The sequence below is a fragment of the Brassica napus genome, chromosome A9 (assembly GCF_020379485.1).
Source record: "Brassica napus cultivar Da-Ae chromosome A9, Da-Ae, whole genome shotgun sequence".
Classification (NCBI taxonomy): Eukaryota; Viridiplantae; Streptophyta; class Magnoliopsida; order Brassicales; family Brassicaceae; genus Brassica; species Brassica napus.
The window spans coordinates 13,644,326-13,663,341 of record NC_063442.1 but is presented as its reverse complement, the minus strand read 5'-3'; the positions used below and the strand labels follow the sequence as shown (position 1 = coordinate 13,663,341).

The window sequence follows — 19,016 nt, the reverse complement described above, 5'->3', positions numbered from 1 at the left end:
AACTTTCAGTTAACTAATTTTTTATTTTTAATAGATTGAATAGTTAATAGATTTGGACATAACATTTTAAAACTAAAAAGACATTAATTTAGTTATTTTTTTTTAAATTTCGGATGTAACTTTTTGTTAATTTTTGAAATAAAAAACTTGACATGCATTTTAAGTGAGTAGCAAATCATTTTTTTTCGTAATTGTATGTATATCATATGAACTTAAAGTATGTGTAGTATCAATATAAATATTTTATATAAAATGAGAGATGTAAACTAGAAATATAAGGTTAATTTTACATATGTTCAGTTATCTTCGGATATCCATTCGGGTTCGGATATTATCCGTTCGGGTTCGGGTATCCAATCTCTCCTTATTCAATACCCGTTCGGGTATTTTGCTACTTCGGTTCGGATTTCAGTTCGGGTTTTTTGGATCGGGTTCGGGTGCCACTTCGGATATCGGGTAAAGTGCTCACCCCTACTAATTAGGTTGTTTGTTTTTAATAACTTACATTTCTAATATAGATTACTTGCGCAAGTTGAAATCATTAAATATGCAAATAACTTATTTACAAAATTTGTTTTTAATAACTTACCTTTCTAATATAGATTACTTGCGCAAGTTGAAATCATTAAATATGCAAATCACTTGTTCACAATATGGATTACTTGCACAAGTTGAAATCATTAAATTTTATCGATTTAGTTTACCCTTGAGCAAGATTTAGAATTAAGAAAAATATTAAAAACTTTCCTTATTATTCAAACGGTAAACTTGCGCATGTTGATATCATATTTATAACATTGCTTACAAAATATTTTAATGTTTCTAATTAGGTTGTTTGTTTTTAATAACTTACCTTTCTAATATGGATTACTTGCGCAAGTAAAAATCATATCATATGCAAATCATTTTTTTAACAATACACATTTAATATCCTTCTTTAAACGATTTTATTATTTATTGTGCAAAATATTGTGTGTCTTTAAACGACTGTATATATATAGGAGACACCCAAGATCTTAAAATACAAACATTCTCTTTTCATTCTTTAAAGTATTATTCACAAATTTCTCCTCTCATAATATTAAGGTATTACGACGATGCTGCTTGTGTGCTAAGAAAAATGTGTTTAGACGCAAAGGCTCCTCATCTTTAGAACCCTGAACTCAACTCTTTGTGTCTTGTCTCCAAAAAGCATGTCTGGTCTATCTTTTCCATGTGTTGAATACTGATAACGACAATATGGTCTTCCTTTTTTTTATATGTAGACCAGGTCGTGAGAGTGATAGTGATCCAGAAAACCTTGATTGATCATGCTGAGAAGCTTCGTCAAGTTAAAGCAGTTCTCGAAGAGGTTCTTTAGTACTTTTTCTCTTTTTCTTGAATATTGTCCGGGTAAAGTATTACATAGTATCATTTAGTAATACTATCTTATATCATTTTTTGTTGATTATACTATCTTATAAGTAAGCTAGCATTATGCATTTTTTATTTAATTCATGAGATCATTTTCTCACAGCAGAGAACCTTTTGGAATGACGCAGGGAAAAAATTTCTCAGGGATATACAGGAAGGTTCAACTGAAGCCGCTGAAGTGGGATGGTGAAGGCGAAGAAGAAAGACCTGTAGAGGCCCTTATGATTCTTAAATACAGCGGTGATCTAACTCACGCTGGTAGAAAACAGGTGTTTACATACTCTACCATTTAATTTGCCATTGTTATATATATATATGTTTAACATCACTTGCCATATAATCTAACGAATATTACAAATAACAATTTATGGAAACTATTCTCGAAATTATTGAAAGACTAATAATGTTTTATTTATTACTTTTGATATGTATAACCTATAAAATAAAATGAACGAAATTTTATATAAAATAATTATAATAGTTTTATCCTCTACTTGATGAATTGTGTTCGAATATAATTATATAATAACTATTTTAAATATTACAAAATCCAAAAATGTTTATTAATATTATTTTTAAATTATTTATCGTTGTTTAAAGAATAAATTTATCATAATTTTAAAATAATTTATAAAATGCTTACAAAATACAAGGCAAAGTTGCACTTTCAAGAGTTAAGTCGAGATCTGGATTAAAAATCCTAATAACTCGTAAAGAAGGGAAGCCGAAGACAAAAAAATTGAATGTTGTCTACAAACAAATTTTTCAGAATATTCCATAGTCACAGTACGTAATTTTAATCTACTTTTTTCAAATACAAATTTTAAAATATATAAATTGTTACAATTATTTATTTTTTGTATTTGTCATATGGGTTGAGATAAGTTAGGAGACCGATGACGGTATGTCAATTTAATATTATTTCATGTTCAATAAAATTTAGAAATTTATAAATCTATCAAATAATGTTAACCCGTCAAATTGCTTACAAAATTTATTTAATTTTTTGCAGGTTTCTAATTGAATTTGCTTTCTTTATCGAGAAATTTACTTCATAATTTATATTATTTATGGATAATATTTTGATTTTTTTATATTTTCTTTTAATATGTCTACATAAATATTTGTTTATTATTTATGGAAAAATAATATTATTCACCTAAATAAAGAATTACGACACATATACAATACAATTCTAATTAATGATAATATAAAATATGTTACTTCTAAAACTATACACTATTTATTCCATTTTTTTAATGAAAGTATCTTCTTAATCACACAAAATATTTTGTGATGTTGCAATTATACATACACACAATATCTGCCTCTTCATACTGACGTTACTGTGTTCCCTCTCGTCCATCTCAAATATTGACTACCAGCTTTTTTCCATGACTGATGAATTCTCCCAAAAACGGTGGTATTATGTTGTAAAATCTGTTACTTCTAAAAACTATATAATATTTATTCCATATTTTAAATTTTCTTATGCCCGGTCACCTAGTTTGCCATATAAATGTGATTCACAAAGAAGCAATGTTAATATGAATTATATTTAGAGTTATTCTTGGGTTCACCCCCTAAGGTGAATCTCTAGGTTCACCAACCAATAGGATTTCATTATTTTAAATTTGATATCTTTTAAAAAAGGAAACAAAATATTGTCAAATTATATTATGTTTTTAAAATATAAAGGTAAAAAAAATAGTTGTTACAAAAGAAAAGATTTTTTTTAAAAAATATTGTTAACGTCGTCAGTAAAACACTAAACCCTAAATCATAATCCCTAAACCCTAAATTCGAAACCCTAAACCCTTGGGTAAATCCTAAACTCTTGGGTAAACCCTAAACACTTGGATAAATCATAAACTCTAAATCAAAAACACTAAAATCCTAAAACCTTGAGTGTTTTAGTGTTTAGTATTTTTGATTTAGAGTTTATGATTTACCCAAGGGTTTAGTATTTACCCAAGGGTTTAGGGTTTCGGGTTTAGGGTTTAGAGATTAGGATTTAGGGTTTAGTGTTTTCTTAAAAATATTTTTTTTGTAATTATTACTATTTTTATTTTTTTATCTTTTTATTTTTAAAACATAATATAACTTGACAATATTTTGTTTCCTTCTATAAAAGATATCAAATTTGAAATAACATAATTCTATTGGTTGGTTCTAGGTTCACCCTAGGGGGTGAACCCAAGAATAAGTCTTATATTTAGGGGTAAATATCGGCTTGATTAATACAAATTAACTTATTTACTTGTTTGAATATAATCAATAATAACACAAATTACTAAAAAATAAATTACTTGATTGAAGTTGTCTTTTGTAAGTATTTAACATTCCTTTACTACAGTTTTCACATTGAAATCCTACTATATAAAAGGAGCTATTTTGGAGGCTTCTAAAGTGTGCCACATAGACAGAAAATTCCTGGCCAATAAATCTACCAGCTCATCTCAGACTGGACTGATATCCATGTCAATTACGAAGCCCAAACAATTTATTTAAATCTCAGTCAATACTAAAGTCAGCCCAATATCCGTTTACGATATATGATACCAAGAAACTAAGAAGCTCATTCTATTTTATGAAATTACATGCTTTTGTTTAGTCTTTCGCCACAGTGATCGGATGCGTGTTGAATCACAAAGCTTCTCACGCATCCCATTATTATGCTATTTCAATTGAGGCTCTTAATGTTGTTCTAACTTATATTTAAAAATAAATTTTATTAAATGTTATAGATTTTACTATTATCTTAATAAAATTTAATATAGATTTGATATATATTATATCAAATTGTATAAAACTAATAAAAATGATATAAAATTGTATAATTATCAAACATTTGGCCTAAACAATATTTTTAAAATTTTATAGATATATAAGAAACTAAATATCATACGATTAGATATTTAGATGTTTAAAAATTACCTATTTTTAAAAGCTTTAGTAATACAAATTGTATAATTATATAAAAATAATAATATTACTAAATCTAGAATGTTATATATGAATATATATTTATTTTATAGATGATGCATAAGATATTACCAACATTAAATAAAATTATCCGTCTCATGTTTATTTTTTTAATTGTAGAGATGACATGTAGCAAAATGCCCAAAATGACCCTAATACCTTAGATATATAGAAAATATAAAAAAATTGAAATATAATACAATAATTATTTGTAGATAACTGGTACGTTTAACTTTATGGGACAAGGAGACGTCTAATTTCAGGGAGTTAAATTGCATATTTACCAGGAAAAACCAAATCGTAATCATCACAAGTATCATTCTACGGTTACATGAAGGTAATAAACTAAACATAAAGTTTATGTCAAACTAAATGCTTACAAATATTTCACTTTTTTAGGGAAACTATCACTCACAACCACGCCTGGATCGCGCTTCTACTTTGACAACGATATTAATATCATGCAACGCTTCCAAAAGAGGAATAAATTGCTATCCTAAGCCTCATAGCAAACGACACCAGTCAACTTTTTTAAAATTTACGTTACAGCTTTCTACGTCAATTAAATAGGCACACTCAAATACTATTTTCTCTTACGAATATTAAATTCATCAACATAATTTATTATTCAAACTTACTTTAGTTTATAAAAAAAAGTGATCACCGCTTCCAACGTCTTCGCATTATAAAAGAAACAAAACTTAACTTACACTTTCAGAAACTTTAAAACTTCCAATTTTAATTAAACTGTTCTTTAATTAAACATGTAATCCGTGCGAAGCGCGGACACGGGCTCTAGTTCAATTTAAACACAAAGTCAAGGGAAGATTACTGCATTACTTTTCCCTTTGAATTTTAATATCGTCATCCCTAACCGGAATAACCCTAAAACAACCATAACCGCAACATTTGTATACTTGACGTATGAATGTTTGAATACTGATGTAACATGTTAAGATGAGAGTATAAAAAACAAATGTTATAAATATGTATAAAATTCCACTTCAGTGTTGTAATGCATTATCTTGAGTTATGTGTTCTCTTGTAGGCCGTCCAAGAAAATAAATATGAGGAGCTCTTTATCGTTAATACTTTTTTTTTTTACTTGTACACTAACTATAATCATTCTAAAATATATGTTTGTTAGTGTCGTCGTATGTACACATATATGTCTACATAAGAATATTAAAATTTATCAGACAAATAGGTTATACATTTTTACATAACATATATATATAAGTCCAAAACTCCAATCGGTTTTTTGTATGCAGCTCGTCCAATTTTTTTGGGTAAGTGTAGGAGTACTAATGCTAATATGTTAGTCTATATTTGTGAGTGACATTTTGTGTAATTAGGTCCAATCGGATAAACATGAAGGTTTTCCTAATACGTTAATGTATTTTTAAATTCACATTTATAAAAATTTTACGAAATCTATGAAGATATTATACATATATATATCAATATCTTCATAAATTTTGGAATATATAATATTTATTCATGAAAATCTTCCTAAACTCAAATTGAGGACATATTCAAAAAATTCTTCCTACACTTTTTTTTAAGAAAAAAAAAACAGATCTTTAAAAAAATGTGAATTTTTTTCTAGTTAATTTATTTAATTAGTTTTTTGAACACTTAAAATTCAGCTGTTCCCGGCGACTCGAATATATTTATTTATTTATTTAATTATTTAAATTAAATTTATTTAATTAAATATATTTATAAAGTAGGATAGGGGTATTAAATCTTGTAAAACCGAACTGAAACCGTACCGAAATCTAGATTAAACATTCCTAGTGTAGAACATAATTGTCAATTATCTTTTTAATAAAACTTATTTTAGTTATTTTTATTTTCATGCTCTTTTGTGAGATATTTTTTTTTGCTATCCTATTTTTAGGGTATTTCTCATTTAAAAAAGACTTATGTTAACTATAATTTTTAATTAAACATATACAAAGCCCATAAACAAAAAAATTGCCCAAGGGCCGTGGAATTTTGTAAAGCTAGCCCTGCGTATGTTGACCAAAGAGGTCCAAGATAGATGCAAGAGCTCCCATAGTGAAACTGGTAAAATCCTATCTAGCTTTTGTTTTTTTCAACACGATCATAAACCGAATAAACACTTTATCAAGAGAAAATCAAAACAACAGGGCAACATGCACGCATCTCTTAATTTCCCTAATGCTCAAAATCACACAAACCAATGAAAATGTAACAAAGTAGAGAATAACACACCGATGTACAACAAAACAGCCAACCTCATGATCTCTAGTAATCAAGGATCAGGTGCTCGTCTGTTTTGTTGTGTCAATGCACAATGTAACTGGTATAATACAACAATCGCAATTGGGAAACCTACTAACCACTTTGCAGTGCCGAAAAAGGTCATATCTGTGAAAAGAAGACGAGCTATGAAGAGTCTAAAGAGAAAAGCCACAAGAAAAGCAGAAACAAACACTTCTCCATTCGTCAATTTTGAATGCATATCTTTGTGCAACCCTAAGGGCAAGGAGAATCCCGCATCCGAGGCTATGTTTAGCTCCTTGTTAACCTCCCTAATGATATCCATGGCAATAGAGATACTCGAGCTGCACAAACAAGTCAAAGAAACCGATGAGTACACATGTATGCATTATTAGACAACAAATATTTTAATGATATATACTCCTCCGGTTTTTAATACTCAACATTTTAGGGGAAACTTTTTGTTCCAAATTAAATGATGTTTTTTTAACTTTTAATGTAAATTTTTTAACAGATATATTATATGACCAATGGTCAATCTTTTTTATTATATGTTAAATTGTAGTTAGGTGAATAACTAATGATATTATTGTTTAAAAATATTAAAATTAAATATTTTCTTAATTTTTGTGTTTAATTCTAAAACATCATCTATTAGAAAACGGAAAAAATATTAGCTTAGAAATTTGTTAGGTAACTAGTAGATGATGCTAGTACTAGAACTGATTTGGAGTTTAGTACTTTGTCACATTAATGTTTTTACTATTCCATTTGTTTTGTCACACAAATTAAAAATAGATAAATGTTCAGTTTTGGTTTTATTTAATTATAAAAATTATATATAATTTATTATTTTCTTAATTTAAATAGGGTAAAAGAGTTCAACTAATGAAAAACTGCATTGAAATTATAAAATAATATTTATTTTGTAACAAAAAAATTAAGAGAAATTTTATAGGAAAGCTTTTTTTAGGTTTTTGTCAAAAAAATAGTCATCAATGAAAAAAATGACCAATATAAGTTTTATTAAAGAATAAAAATGTATTTTTATCCTAGGGTTAACTAATCTAGACTTAGAGTTTAGAGTTAAGTGGTGGAGTTTTGGAGATAGGATTTCAAATTTTTAAAAATAAAAAATAAATATTAAAAATTTCAAACTAAAAAAGGTTATTTAGGTCATTTTTTTTAAGACTATTTTTGTGACAAAAACTTAAAAATAGCTATTTCAGAGAATTGCCCAAAATTTAATCTATCATTATATATACTTTTGAGTTTCTTAGGAAGATATATATTATTATATTACATGCATACGATCTTCATGTGGATATAACTTTCATCATAGATTAAACGTACTGATAGCCAATAATAATCATATTAGAGATATTGACTAAAGTGTCACATGAATATTAGAATAGAAATTCTCTATGATAGTCATTTTTAAGTTTTTGTCACAAAAATAACTTTCAACGAAGAAAATGACGAAAATAAGTTTTATTAAAATATAAAAATATATTTTTAACTTAGGGTTAACTAATCTAGACTTAGAGTTTAGAGTTAAGAGATTGGTTTTTCGGGATAAGGATTCAAATTTTTTAAAAAAAAAAATTAAAATAAAAAGATGTTATTTTGATCATTTTCCTTTTTGAAGGCTATTTTTGTGACAAAAATTTAAAAATGACTATTTGAGAGAATTGCTCATATTAGAATAATTGAATAATAAAATAGCAAATAAGCGAATTTATTTATTTTATTTTTAAATTTGTACATATATATATATATATTTAAAAAATCATAAATGTGAATGATTAATAATAGCATAATCTGTTTGAAAAAAAAATAGCATAATCTGTTTTTGAATACATGAAATTATAAAACGTATTACACTGATTATTATGAAGCTTTTTATAAATTATAATAGAATTACAAATCATTATAGAGTTGAGCAAAAGATTGGTTTTAAGAGCAATCAATTGGTCAATGAAAAAGCTGATAAGCATTATAAGTGATGATTCATTGTGTCGGTTTTCCAGCAAAGAAACGATGGTTAATTATAGATTAGTTGTATACCTTTGTGTTTCCCACGTCAAACTGGCCTCCATTCTTGAAATAGTCATCACCGACGTTTCCCATCTTTGAACCCTAAAAGGATCGTATTTGTATTTCGTATATCTTTTTCTCAGCTCCATGAATCGATCTCCAAACTCTCCCTCAAAGTTTCTCACGTCGTTCTTGCTCACGTTAAAGAAGATAGGAATTACCAATAGTTTGTTGTTGTTTGCTCGTTCCTTCATTTTAACAAGCTCGTCCAAGCACCACTCTGTCTCTGGATAAGACGGTGAGAAGATAACGAGCGCGATTGTTGACTCCTCGATGCAGGTAAATATACGGTCTAGGTCTCTTCCCCACCAGTCGTCTCTGTCCATGAAAATGTTGAGTATCCCTAGATCGGTCAAGCCCGACACGAGATGTTTGATGAAATCATCAGGCAACTCGGTTGCGCCTGAATTGAGAAACACTTGAGGTGGTCGTGGTCGTGCTGGATCCACCATTGAGCGTTGGTCAAGGAAATGAGACGATGTTAATTGTGTTTTGGAATTGCTTCTGAATTAAACGGAAAACAAAACTAATAAATATAGTACACGAAGACTTTGGGAACTTATGTGCACCTGAAAATAATACATCAAATATTTTTTTCCGATTATAATTCCTTTTTGTAATTTCCAGCTCATTAGCAATAAAATATCGTAAATGTTGGTATATTGTAAAACCATTCACTGCTGGCAGGGTCTACGCTCCACGTCTTTAAGTGATTTCTCTGTATGAGCCAGTTGTTATCAAATTAACTAACAAAATGATACTTAATTTCTGTGATTTATTTTTAAACTTGTTTTCATTTTATAACATATATTAAAAGTACATTAATTTTTTATTATATATAATTTTTTTTGTGAATAACATTATTTGACAAATTGAAACTATAGTAATTTATTTGTTCTTCGGTCAAAATTATAAAAAAAAAAGTAATTTAACTAACCAAGTGGTGGTAGTTTATTGGCAATCTCTTGGGGTTTGGTGTTACCCACATCAGTTCTGGGTTCGATTCCCACACGAAACTAAATTATTGTCATTTGGCCAGTCTGGACTTGGGCTTCGGTTCAAGAGGTTTACATGGTGGATCATAATAGATGTTCGGTTCACCCCCTGGCATTAGTCGGAAGGTATTTCAAGCTCGGGCCAGACAGTGTGGTATCCAGTCCACTATGTAACACTAAGTGCGTTCCTCCCGAGACCGACCAGGTAGCCGATAAGGTTTAAAAAAAAGGTAATTTAATTGTTCCAAAAAGCTATATAATTTAAACTCAATTATATTTTGAAAATTATAATTATTAATTAGTAAGATTAGATAAAACATCAAAAAATATCTTCTAAAAAAAGGAAAATTTGAATGTATAACCAAAAACAAACTATATTTCACCCAATAACCCTTTCACTCTCACTCTTCCTTCTTCCTATCTCTTTTTATCTTCTTACTACTACAAAACTAATATTTTCCTCCAATATAGTCATTCAGCAAATTGACCCAAAAAAAATTTCAAAACATTATCTCTATGACTGAAAAGAGAGTTCCAAAAAAATATAGAAATGCAAAAAAAGAAAAAAAAAATTGTCTCTGATTCTTTGCGTTTACGTTTGTTTAGTGTCATTATAACATAGAAACGTAAAAGCAAATGCAAGATAGACAATCATATCCTAAATCTATTGTTTACCATTCACCACTCGCTTTCCGCAGCTTGGCTGATTTTGCAATGACTGAACGACCCAACAGAAAAGAACTAGGGGAAACACGACCTCACCAAGAACTACTGTAAGAAGGCAAATCAGACTGAGGGAATGTACAACATATGTAACCAGTCCTTCGGTTATCGCCTCCAAATGATTGCGTTTTACTTCAGCGCAAGTTTTTCCACTCTTGGAGATATCTTATAAAGGTTTCTTAACCTCCTTTCATGATTCAACTTACGAACCTACTCTGATAGCTGTCGTAGTTTTACAACAAGATAAATAAATGGGAAAATGCGTGGAATATATCCAATTAAAGTCCAAATTAGCTGAATGTTCATAATTATGGATAACCCAAAAAAGAGTAATTTTTTGACACTGTACGGACAAAAATACCCTCATACTTTATCGAAAACAAGTAACTCTAGATTTATCAGCTAAATATTTACATAACAGGTAACAATCTACATACCAACTAACATATCAACTAATAATTTCAGTATCATCTAACAATCTATGTATCAAAAAAAAATATTGACTAATAAATCATATATCAGTTAATGAAACTATTAACAATTAATTAGTTATCTATCAAATAGCCCCAAATATACATGTATCGATTAAGAATCTATTAAAATTTAAATAATATCAGGTAAGTAATAAAATACCTACTAACGTATATATTATCTAAAAGTTAATTGTGAGTCGAAATTGAAAACATTGAAATTGGGGTGAGATAATAAGATTAGCATTATGGGTGTCAAAAAAATCAGAATAAAAAAAATAAAGATTTGTGAATTAGAAGATGATTTGAAGAATCTATACGAGAGATAAAGAGATTAGAACACATTAGAAGAAAAAGAGAGAGAGAGATAAGAGTATTACAGTTATAAAAAATATTAAAAGGAAACAAGAGTATATGACAAATTATATGGGCTTTTAAGTGTATTTTTACCAATTTCTCTAAATAAATACCAGATTGCACCAAAAAAGATACATACAAGAAGGCTCTCCATAATTCTGACGGGCATATCAAGCTACTTTTTTATTTGTTCAAAGGGATTAAGGGAAGATCAGGCTACTTATCGGTTACAAATATTGATAAATATAATTTGTTGTTGGTTGGTATATGATATTCACCTAAAACAGAGTAACTTATGTTCCAAGTACACAATTCCTAGTGCAAAATAAAAGATGTCAGCTCAGATATCGATGATACAACTGAAAATGAAAATAGATAGGCTTTCTTGGTCGAAGAGAAAGAGAATAAATGAGATTTTCAAACTTAAAAACAAAGATTCAAGATAGGTTTTCATAGATTGCCACGGAAGAAGACAAGTAACAAAGCTAACAAAAAGAACGGAGAGACATGTTTCGATTCATAACCAAAGGATAAAAAGGGTAACAAACAACCACAAAGGGTAGAATCATTCGTAGATCCAAGAATGAAGGCTGCTCTGCCAGTTGACAGGTCCGTCAGGGAACCACAACGCAGCTTCCTTGTTAGCACTCTCCACTGAGTCGCTCCCATGGATCACGTTCCTGCCAATGTCAATAGCATAATCGCCCCGGATGGTTCCTGGTTCAGAAGCAGCAGGGTTAGTTGCTCCAATGATCTTCCTTCCTGTCAAAACAACGTTCTTCCCCTCCCAGATCATTGCAACGACTGGACCAGAGATGATGTAATCAACAAGGCTACTGAAGAAAGGCTTGGCAGACAAATCTTGGTAGTGTTTCTCAGCAAAAGGACGGTCCACAGTGATCAGCTTTAGACCTGACCATGCCACCAATCAAAACAGCTATCATCGAATACAAACCTAGCCAGAAGATATATTATCTATTCCATTACTAAGCAGAGCTATAGAAAGTTATTTACCTTTCAAAGTAAAACCCTTCTTCTCGAATCTGCAGATGATTTCACCGACCTGAAGATGGAGCAGACATAATGTCAAAAGGTAAAACAAGTTTCTCAAGTTACATAGCAGAAACAATGAAGAAGATTAGTAGAAACGTACCAGACCCCTCTGGACGCCGTCGGGCTTGATCATGATGAAAGTTTGCTCCATTGTCAGATCTTTGTAGCAGTAAACTCGTCGGCGATACCTAGACGCAGTGAAGAGAAGACAGAGATTTATATAGGAGGAACCCTAAATGCAGAGAATATGCGCTCTCGATGCAGAGGGTTGAGCCTGATGGGGGCCTAAAGATATTGTTTATTTTCTACAACTTCATCAATCATTTATTCAAAGGCCCATAAAGCCGAACTTGAAACTAGAACGTTAACATGTTTGGGCCTTTAAACCAAACGCCATTAGAGAAAATTATCAATCAAAAATGCAAATTCATAACAAAACAAAATATTATATTTCAGTTTGAATTAGACATAGGCGTTCGGTGGTCCGTTCGGTTTCGGTCCATATGATTTAGATTTTTGAATTTTCAGTGTTATGCTCATAAGTACCATTCAGTTTTTATTAATTATCGGATCGGGTTCGGTTTCGTTTCTTCCGGATTCGGTTCAGACCGGATTTAACCAATGTTTAAAATCGTACAGAAATATATTTTTAAAAACTTCGAAAATCAACCCAAAAAAATTCAAATTATATAAATTATTTACAAATTTAATTAAAAATTATTTAAACTATCTAAAGTAACTAAAAGTATTCAAAATAACAAATAAAACAAACTACTTAAATATTTTGAATAATCTAAAATATCTAAATCACCTTAATATATATAAAAACATTAACATATTTAACTAATTTCGGATATCTTCGGATTCTAATTCGGATTTCGGTTCGGGTTATAACAAAAGTCCAAAAGTATTAAGTTCATAAGTTCCATTCGGATATTTTTGTAAAACAGTTCGGGTTCAGTTTTGATTTTTCCGATTCGGGTTAAAGTCGGTATACTTCAGGTTGAGTTAAAAACGCCCAGGCCTAGTTTGAACTGTTCACTTTCTTAGGCGAAGGATAATAATCATTAGGCCTAGGAGAACATATGATTTGTGGAGGAGTTAGTGACGTTGTCGCTGTAATTATTCATTTTCCAAACTCTGAAAATTAATACCATATCCATATTCTATAATACTATACCACAATGTTTATCTAAACAGTATAGGATCTGACTGGTGACCATTCGGGAAACAAGAGAAACAAATAAAAAAAAAATGTTCACGAATAAAATAACATGAATAAAAATGAATAGTTGTTCCTTATTAATTTTAACAAGAAATAATTTTGTTTTTTAATTCTCTACAAAAAAAAGGAATGAAAGAGAATGAGAAGAAATTATTATTCCTTGTAAATGGTGACTGTTTTTAAGAATGTTAGAGAATGCATTATTCCTCACCGTTCTCTAGTCACCATTCATACCCATAGTCTTTTGTATTACTGGTTAACGGTGTTTAACACATTCATGACCATTGTCGATTATCAATAATCTAGTATTGATATGTTTTTTCTTGTAATTTCTTAGTCTTGATCAATAAATATAAATTAATTGATTCATAAAAATGAATTAGAACATCAAAATATAATACATGTTCCTTATAGTAAAATCGTATTATATTTCTACATCACTAAATAGAATAGAACACCACAAATATTACATCGTAGAAGAAGAAGAATCACGAAATGAAAAAAGAGATATGATTAGTAGAGAAGATGGTTTAGTCACAAAAAATAAACCACCGCGTAAGATGGAAGAAGAAAAAAAAAGATGGGAGAAGGTAAAGAGATGACGAATGGTGGTGGTGGAAAGAAAATGGTAGTGACGGTGGTGGTAAAAGAAGATGGCGATAATGATGGAAGCATGATAGTGGCGATCAGTGAAACAATCAGTGACGACGGTGATAGAAGTAAGATGGTGGCGATGAATGAAACAATTGATATGGCGGCAGTGGTGGTGATGTTACAGATGCAAGTGATTAAGGCGTGAGTGGTGATGTTACAGATGTTACAAATACTACTCATCCGCGTGATCCGGCGTCTCGGGCATCCTCTGTTTGCTCTGATGCTGAACCTGACTCCTCGGATACTGATTCGTCGGGGTCTGACGAGGAGGAGGGAGAGATTCTGGAGTATGTAAAGGACCCAAGCTTCAAAATGAAGAATCGACATTCGGGTAGAAATAAATCTCGGGGCAAGGCCCCATCAAATCTTTAAGTATGTGTACAGACCTTTTTTGTTGGAACGTGCGAGGGTTTAACAAGTTTAGTCACCGCAACGGTTTCAAGAAATGGATTCGTAAAAATAAACCATTATTCGGAGGTATTATAGAGACCAGAGTCAAGCAACCTAAGATTGGGAAACTTGTAGCTTCGGTGCTCCCTGGCTGGTCTTATGCGGATAACTACTCTTTCTCGGAGCTTGGGAAGATCTGGATTTTATGGCACTCAAGTGTGAAGGTTGTGGTTCTTGCAAAATCTCTGCAACAGATCACTTGTGAGGTCCATCTCCCAGACCTGCCCGAACCTCTTATTGTCACTATTATCTATGCAGCAAATAGTTCCTCTCTTAGGGTTGTGCTCTGGGCTGAAATTGAATTGCTCGCTGTGTCTCCTTTGATTGAGGGTAAGCCGTGGTCTGTTTTAGGGGATTTCAACCAGACGCTGTCACCACAGGAACACTCCGCCCCGAGGTCCCTCAACATCGACAAGCACATGCGTCTTCTTAGCCAATGCTTAATTCACTCCGACTTGGAAGATCTTCATTTCAGAGGTGAGGTTTTCACTTGGTGGAACAAAAGGAAGACATCCCCGATTGCTAAAAAGCTTGATAGAATTTTGGTGAATGATCTTTGGTATGAGTCTTTTTCGGACTCCTTGGCTCACTTTGATAACCCAGACTTCTCTGATCATGCTTGCTCAACCATCTCTCTCAAGCCGAACCTGCTGAGAAAGAAAAAGCCTTTCAAGTTTTATAATTTCTTGCTTCAAAACCCGGATTTCGTTCCCTCTATGACAGAGATGTGGTACTCTTTTAATGTTAGAGGCTCTGCAATGTTTATTCTGTCTGAAAAGCTTAGACTGCTGAAAAAGTTTATCAGAGACTTCAGTAAGGCAAATTACTCAGAGCTGGAAAAAAGGGTCAGTGAGGCTCATGCTCGGCTTCTGCTCAGGCAAGCTGCAACCCTACACGACCCTTCACCTTCTAATGCTGTTTTGGAACTCGATGCACAGTTAAAGTGGCAGGACTTGGCAGCGGCCGAGGCGTCTTTCCTCCTACAGCGATCAAGAATTTTATGGCTGGGCAATGGTGATGCCCCTACGTCTTATTATCATCGTATGGTCAATGCTCGTAAAGCTATTAATCACATCCACTTCCTCACTGATGATAATGGCGTCAGATATGAGAATCATTCGGAGATTGAGAATCATTGTGTGGATTACTTCTCGAATATTATGGGTAGCGACATTGATCAGCGAATGTTTCAGCAAGATGACTTGAACCTCCTATTTGACTTTCGCTGCTCTCCAGAGGATCGACTTAGCTTTACAGTTGAGTTCTCCACTCAGGAAATCAAGGATGTCTTCTTCTCTCTCCCTAGAAATAAAACCAGTGGCCCGGATGGCTACTCAGCCGAGTTCTTCACCGCCTGTTGGCAAGTCATTGGCCCGGAGGTCACTGCTGCTGTGAGGGAATTTTTTAGATCAGGGCAGATGCTTAGACAATGGAATGCAACTACCTTAATTCTCATTCCAAAGGTGAACAACGCATCTTCGGCCACTGAATTTCGTCCTATCTCTTGTCTGAATACCGTCTATAAAGTCATCTCGAAATTGATCTCCATCAGACTTATGGCCGTTCTCCCTAGAGTGATCTCTCAGGCTCAATCAGCTTTCATGCCTTCACGTCTGCTGGCTGAGAATGTTCTTCTGGCTACAGACTTGGTTAAAGGGTATAGTAATTCGAATTCTGAGCCAAAAGCCATGCTAAAAGTGGATCTTAAAAAGGCTTTTGACTCAGTAAGGTGGGATTTTATTATTGGCATCCTCAGAGCCTTATCAATTCCGGAAACGTTCATCAACTGGATTTACCAATCTATCTCGACGGCTACGTTTTCGGTCTCCATCAATGGTGCTTCTGCGGGATTTTTTTTAATAGCACAAGAGGTATAAGGCAAGGAGATCCGATGTCTCCTTACCTGTTTGTTCTTACCATGGAAGGCCTCTCTCGACTACTCTACTCAAGGTATGAATCTGGCTCAATTGGTTACCACCCTAGAACTTCTGAAGTCAAAATCTCGCACTTGATGTTTGCCGATGATGTTATGGTGCTTTTCGATGGCAAAGCGGATTCACTTCATGGTATTACGGAATGTCTCTCTGATTTTGCCTCCTGGTCCGGCCTCTCCATGAATATTAGCAAAACAGAGTTGTATCACTCGGGTCTAACAGTTGCTGAAACAAATGATATCTCGGCGTATGGATTCACTGCTGGGTCTCTTCCGGTTAGATATTTGGGGCTTCCCCTCATGAGCAGGAAACTCCGTATTGCAGAGTATGAACCGCTAATCAATAAACTCCTTGCTCGCTTCCGGTCATGGTCTGTTAAAGCTCTATCTTTCGCTGGAAGGCTGCAATTAATTGCCACTGTCATCTATGGAACGGTCAATTTCTGGATGTCGGTTTTCATCCTTCCTAAGGGTTGTATCAAAAGGATTGAGTCGCTCTGCTCCAGATTCCTGTAGTCCGGTAACACTGATACTAGTGGCAAAGCTAAGATCGCTTGGACTACTGTCTGTCTCCCAAAGGCTGAGGGGGGACTAGGCATTCGAAGTTTAACAATGTGGAACAAAGTGCTCTGCCTCAGATTTCTTTGGCTGCTTTTTTCGGACAGTGAATCGTTGTGGGCAGTATGGAATAGACGTTACAATTTACAAGGTAAGAGTCTCTGGACTTTAGAGATTTCCACTTCGAACTCTTGGACTTGGAATCACTTGCTAAAGTTGAGGGAGCTTGGGATGCAATTTGTTAAACCAATCCTTGGAAATGGCCACAGTGTGAGCTTTTGGTATGATGCTTGGACCCCTTTCGGAAGTCTTATTAATTTCTTAGGTCAGCACGCGCCGCGTCAGCTCCGAGTCCCTCTCCATAGTACTGTGTCTGAAGCGTGTAGTTCATCTGGTTGGAATATCGCCTCGCCGAGATCAAACAGGGCTCTAGAACTTCATACCTATCTCACTACCATCCCTTGCCCGACTTTCTCTGAGGTGCCTGATTCATACACGTGGTGTACAACTTCTAGGGAGGAGCCGAAGTTTAATGCATCAAATACTTGGCAGGATCTCCGGCCAAGGGAGCCGATTCAGACTGCATCAGACCTCATATGGTTCAAGGGAGCAATTCCGAGAAACAGTTTCAACATGTGGGTAGCCAACATGAATAGATTACCAACTAGAGCAAGACTTGCTTCATGGGGCCTTCCTGTCCCTACTGCTTGCTGCCTTTGCTCTGCCTATATGGAAACAAGAGAGCACTTGTTCTTGTCTTGTAGCTACAGTACTTCAGTTTGGGGGCTATGCATTGGGACGCTAAATCCTCCACCTAGGATGTTTAGCACCTGGTCTGAGCTACTCTCCTGGATCAGAGGCAATTCTCCATCGGCTCCTTCTTTGCTAAGGAAGTTAGCGGCTCAATCCATCTTATATCATCTCTGGAAGCAAAGGAATAATGTCCTGCACAACCACATTGTATTACCGCCAGAAGCGATCTTCAGAATCATAGATAAGGAGATGCGAAATACAATTACGGCTAGAAGAGGGAGGAAGCATTTTCTCGATCTAATGGCAAAATGGATGCGTTGAGATGAGATGAAATTTTGGCAATCCTTCCTTGTTACTACCTTGTTTTTTCTTTTTTTTGCCAAGGTGTAACAAATCTTAGATCTTATTTTGTAAAATCTGAACCTTCATTTTAATGATATTTACCTTTTAGCAAAAAAAAAAAAGGCGAATCAAGAAATGGAGTGATAGGAGATGACGCGTAAAGGACAGAAAAACAATGAATACATGATATACGCATTATAGTCTAGCCAATAGTTATAATTAATTTTCTAATTATATTTTTTATGATTATTGATGCCAATTTCTCGTTTTTATAAAATTAAACTACAGTTTTATTTTTGCAAAGTGGAAATATTATTTACACTATAAAAAGGGAGTACAAATAACCAAAATTAGCTAAGCCTGCGGAACATCAAATACATAAAATAAAAAGAGTAGACATTAGTTCTGTTTTTTTTTTAATAGTAGACATTTTTTCGATAAAATATCCAGTAACTGATATTTTTCTATCGATTGACATGTCCATAGGTCAGGAGGTAGAGACCTCCAGTATTTTATATCAAACAGATTGTTCCCAAGCTGGCAAGCTCGATACTCTTTTCTGAAATGTTTATGATTCTTGTAACCAAACATGGCGCCATTCCATGGTCAAACTCTCTGTTGGAGAGCATATAAGAAACCCAACCCATCTGTTTGATCCAAAAATGGTGTTTATCTTTGTGATGTTTGTTGGAATCAATCAAATAAAGAATCTAAAGATAAAAGCTTAGATTCTTGAAGTTTAGGAGAAATCTCAAAAG

General features: G+C 32.8%; 4 protein-coding genes across 4 annotated transcripts; 2 read left to right on the top strand and 2 right to left on the bottom strand.

Annotated features, from left to right (window-relative positions):
• Positions 1-6,237: 6,237 nt before the first annotated feature.
• LOC106362934 (TIR domain-containing protein-like) lies at positions 6,238-9,424 on the bottom strand. The gene is made up of 2 exons (XM_013802757.3): positions 8,716-9,424; positions 6,238-6,992 (listed from the first exon to the last, which is right to left on the bottom strand). The coding sequence occupies exons 1-2, from the start codon at positions 9,195-9,197 to the stop codon at positions 6,680-6,682; spliced, it is 795 nt and encodes a 264-aa protein (XP_013658211.2). The 5' UTR covers positions 9,198-9,424; the 3' UTR covers positions 6,238-6,679.
• A 2,300-nt stretch (positions 9,425-11,724) lies between these two features.
• LOC106366685 (nucleoside diphosphate kinase 1) lies at positions 11,725-12,645 on the bottom strand. The gene is made up of 3 exons (XM_013806346.3): positions 12,444-12,645; positions 12,305-12,353; positions 11,725-12,202 (listed from the first exon to the last, which is right to left on the bottom strand). Exons 1-3 carry the CDS (start codon positions 12,492-12,494, stop codon positions 11,856-11,858), a joined length of 447 nt encoding a protein of 148 aa, XP_013661800.1. The 5' UTR covers positions 12,495-12,645; the 3' UTR covers positions 11,725-11,855.
• A 1,503-nt stretch (positions 12,646-14,148) lies between these two features.
• On the top strand, positions 14,149-17,121 carry LOC106363872 (transposon TX1 uncharacterized 149 kDa protein). Its single transcript, XM_048740352.1, has 4 exons — positions 14,149-14,287; positions 14,383-14,553; positions 14,631-16,508; positions 16,598-17,121. Exons 1-4 carry the CDS (start codon positions 14,149-14,151, stop codon positions 17,119-17,121), a joined length of 2,712 nt encoding a protein of 903 aa, XP_048596309.1.
• Positions 17,122-17,217: 96 nt separating this feature from the next.
• LOC125578065 lies at positions 17,218-18,237 on the top strand. The gene has a single exon (XM_048740351.1). It carries the CDS (start codon positions 17,218-17,220, stop codon positions 18,235-18,237), a length of 1,020 nt encoding a protein of 339 aa, XP_048596308.1.
• The last annotated feature ends 779 nt before the right edge of the window (positions 18,238-19,016 follow it).

Coding starts and splice junctions, on each gene's coding strand:
- LOC106362934 (XM_013802757.3), bottom strand. CDS start 9,197: ATGGTGGATCCAGCACGACCACGACCACCTCAAGTGTTTCTCAATTCA. Junction 6,993..8,715: donor TTGACGTGGGAAACACAAAG/GTATACAACTAA, acceptor TTGTTTGTGCAG/CTCGAGTATCTCTATTGCCA.
- LOC106366685 (XM_013806346.3), bottom strand. CDS start 12,494: ATGGAGCAAACTTTCATCATGATCAAGCCCGACGGCGTCCAGAGGGGT. Junction 12,354..12,443: donor ACGGCGTCCAGAGGGGTCTG/GTACGTTTCTAC, acceptor CTCCATCTTCAG/GTCGGTGAAATCATCTGCAG. Junction 12,203..12,304: donor GAAGGGTTTTACTTTGAAAG/GTAAATAACTTT, acceptor TGGCATGGTCAG/GTCTAAAGCTGATCACTGTG.
- LOC106363872 (XM_048740352.1), top strand. CDS start 14,149: ATGGGAGAAGGTAAAGAGATGACGAATGGTGGTGGTGGAAAGAAAATG. Junction 14,554..14,630: donor AATGAAGAATCGACATTCGG/GTAGAAATAAAT, acceptor GGAACGTGCGAG/GGTTTAACAAGTTTAGTCAC. Junction 16,509..16,597: donor GTTTTCGGTCTCCATCAATG/GTGCTTCTGCGG, acceptor TTACCATGGAAG/GCCTCTCTCGACTACTCTAC.
- LOC125578065 (XM_048740351.1), top strand. CDS start 17,218: ATGTGGAACAAAGTGCTCTGCCTCAGATTTCTTTGGCTGCTTTTTTCG.